A 3,147-nucleotide genomic window follows, 5' to 3' on the forward strand; every position below is an offset into this window, starting at 1 on the left:
CGGGAACGCTGTCGCGTTCCACTCTTGAAGGCGAAGAAGTAATGCATGAGTTGTTTCTTCGTCTAGCCGAACCAAATATAGCCAAGCAACAGCAGTTCACCAGGCTAAACAGTGGTTCAACAACTAAAATAAAGGCTAGTATGCTTCGCATCCTGGGCTTAACCTTACCTAAGCCACAGCCATTTTTTTTTATTGAAAAGAACAACCACGACCACTTCAGCACGAAATGTTTGATTCGGAGGTTATTTAAAGTGCCTTACAACTTTGCCATTGATGTGTGTGCCATCCAAGCATTAGTTAGAAAGTTCACTGATTAAAAGCAATTAATTATTACTTCGTGATGAAAAAACAACTGGCCGTGAGTACATACAATTACGGCTACTATGTAGTCAGTACGATTTCTCTAGAGCTCTTGGGTATCTTTAAAACCTTGGTCCAAGTTTCCTGGGACACCCTATATATATATATATATATATATATATATATATATATATATATATATATATATATATATATATATATATATATATATATATATATATATATATATATATATATATATCCTACTTTTGCCGTCGCTTGTAGCCGGTCCGACTATTTCTTGGCCTAATTTCATAAACAGTATTGATAACCCACTTCTAAAATAATATATGCAGAACAAAAGTAATATTCGATAAAATTGCAGTATACCATTCTGAAAAATTTCTCATCCAACTTTATAGTGCTGAGTACGTGCTACATTTTTCCCCAGGTCTGAAAAAAAATCCCCGTGCAGTTTGAAAATTGCCGTAAGTGGCTGCGACTACTCGTGCTGCACTTTTTTCTGGTGTTCCTGACGGTGATTTGTAAATAATGAATACAATTTCATAAGCAGCCTTATGTCATAGTGATCTTTTGACATTAAGTGTTAGTTTTGAGAGGGGGCTTCTAGGAATGGTATTTAATGCTGCGGGGAGCACACGCGTCCATCTTTCCCCGCCTCGTCACGGTCGCGTCGAGAGTCGACGTAGACAACGGAGCGGCGCACTACGTTCTCTCCCGGTTCTGCCTCGCTCTCACGACGCACGAACCCTTCCTCCCCGACTCGCGTGAAGGTATCTGACGGTCGAGGAGGACATTCCTCTCGCAGAGGTAAAGAAGTATGAAACAGCGCCACTGAGGTAGACCCCCACCCTCTGACGCCAGACCCCCAACCTGCGGGAATGGAGTACCTGCCGCCACCCCCTGAGTGACCTCGCTTGCATGACTATCCCGGGCAAAGAGGCCAGCTTATTATTACTAATTACAGAGAGGCCATCTCTCTGCCAGTGTTCTTTATACTGCTTGTAGCAATCAACGTTGTTAGAGTTGACGCCACTCGTAGCCTTATTCGTTCTAAACCGACGTAGCCGCGATTCTCGCTCTACGGGTTGGGGAGTGCTCCGGAGCGACTGTGTGGGGCTAGATCAGGAGCTCGCCTTAAGCTTTAGCCGCACGCAGAGTGGAGCCCCCACAGTGCTGACCTTGAGAAGCTAAAAATGCGCTGACGTTCTGTTGTCCGGAAGATGTCTTGTACCGATGCGCTTCGCTAAGGCCACGGTACAGCATGAATATGATGCTTGTGTTACGGGAGAGACTATCTCCAGAGAGTGAATGGGACAGCCGTGAGTGGCGCTTTACCGGTAACGTAGTCTCCGCTTTTCGCGTTTCCTTACCCGCAGGACTGTCTACTGCTTCGAGTATGTGCCGTCATCATGCGAGGTTATCTGCACGCGCCTGACAGATCCCGGGAAGCTCTTTGCTTTGCCGGATTGGTTTCTGGAGGCGTTCGAAGGCTGCTCAAGTGTTCACTCCAGCTCCGAGTCGTCGCACCCGATATGATACGTTTACGACAGTAGCGGCCATTACGAAACATTTACACCTTCCGGAAAAAAAAACTTTATTGTGCCCTTATAGTTCATAACACCTTACTGTAACTTTTGTTGCTCGTAACGATGGCTTCTTGTAATTTCTCAAAAAAGTAAGATATTTTTCTTTGTAATTTATTTTTCTTAAAAAAGTGTATATTTTAGCGATGTTCCGAGGTCCTCGGGTTATTAATGTGGCAACTCGATCGACAATGCCCTGAAACCAAGCAATGATTCTGTTAACTACAGAATGTGTAGACATAATTTTCTGCATCTTTCTACTAAGTCGACTGGTGAAAATAAAATTAATAAATGATTCGTATAAGAACCTCCGACTTTGTGTATCTGTGTGTGTGTGGAGTGTGGGGGGTGAGAAAGGGCGCCTATGAAGCCAACAGTTATTTCACAGTAATGCGTGAAAAAGCGTCAACGTGTTTAACATGTCCCAAGTGTGCTATCTCTTCCCTGAAACTACCGATGCTCGTGGTGTGTGAAGACTGTGTAAATGGCAAGGATTGCGCTACGTTGAACTGGTTATAATGGCAAGAATTGCATTACGTTCGACAGGTTTGATTTCTCTGGAACCATATTTTTGCGTATCGGATTACATTAGCTCCCCAAAATGGAGTCTGCAATTATGCACGGTAGGTTAGGGGTTGGTATACCACAGCGAAGTTGAGATTGCCTTGTGCCACGTGTTTCAAGACGCACACAGAATACGCACCTTGACAAAGCTGTCTCGTTTTCGGTGTTTGGCGGCTTACACCACAACCTGTCAACGCTTTGACAAGTTTGTGTCGCAGGTAAGAAAGGTTTTTCTTGTAATCGGAGAAGAGAATACGTAACGAAATAAGTTATGCGATTGTTCTGCGCTACGTGAAATTGTAATCCTCTAAGCGTTCTATATGCTATAATTCTGCGACTGCCATGGCTGCTGGTACCTTTACTAAATCTAACGCCTTGTGGTAATCTGTGTAGGCCATAAACGAATTCCTTAGATTCTTCGATCTTCGCAGTTTTATAGTCGATTATGTAGGCATGATTCATTGTTCAATATCAATTTCTATAGTCAGATTGTAGGTTCTATTTTCCCAAGCGATTTCCTGATTGTATTTCAACGCTTTCATTGCCGTCTACCCCGCATGGCTTATGCCAGCGGCAGCTCTCGTACAGAGTGCACTGTAAAAAAATTCCCGTCGCTATACAGAGGAACTGCAGGTAATCATACGAAAAATGTCGTTTTCTGAAAATACTGCAAAAG

The 3,147-nt window shown here is 43.5% G+C and overlaps 1 protein-coding gene across 1 annotated transcript in view; it reads left to right on the top strand.

Moving 5' to 3' along the window:
* Window positions 1-2,219, top strand: part of LOC135909529 (decapping and exoribonuclease protein-like) — a 92,943-nt gene extending 90,724 nt beyond the window's left edge. The window contains exon 6 of the mRNA XM_065441509.2: window positions 1,701-2,219. Coding sequence (XP_065297581.1) covers window positions 1,701-1,860 — 160 coding nt within the window. The 3' untranslated portion in view covers window positions 1,861-2,219. The remainder of the gene's footprint in view (window positions 1-1,700) is intronic.
* Window positions 2,220-3,147: the final 928 nt, after the last annotated feature.

This window comes from Dermacentor albipictus, chromosome 5 (genome assembly GCF_038994185.2).
Source record: "Dermacentor albipictus isolate Rhodes 1998 colony chromosome 5, USDA_Dalb.pri_finalv2, whole genome shotgun sequence".
Lineage (NCBI taxonomy): Eukaryota > Metazoa > Arthropoda > Arachnida > Ixodida > Ixodidae > Dermacentor > Dermacentor albipictus.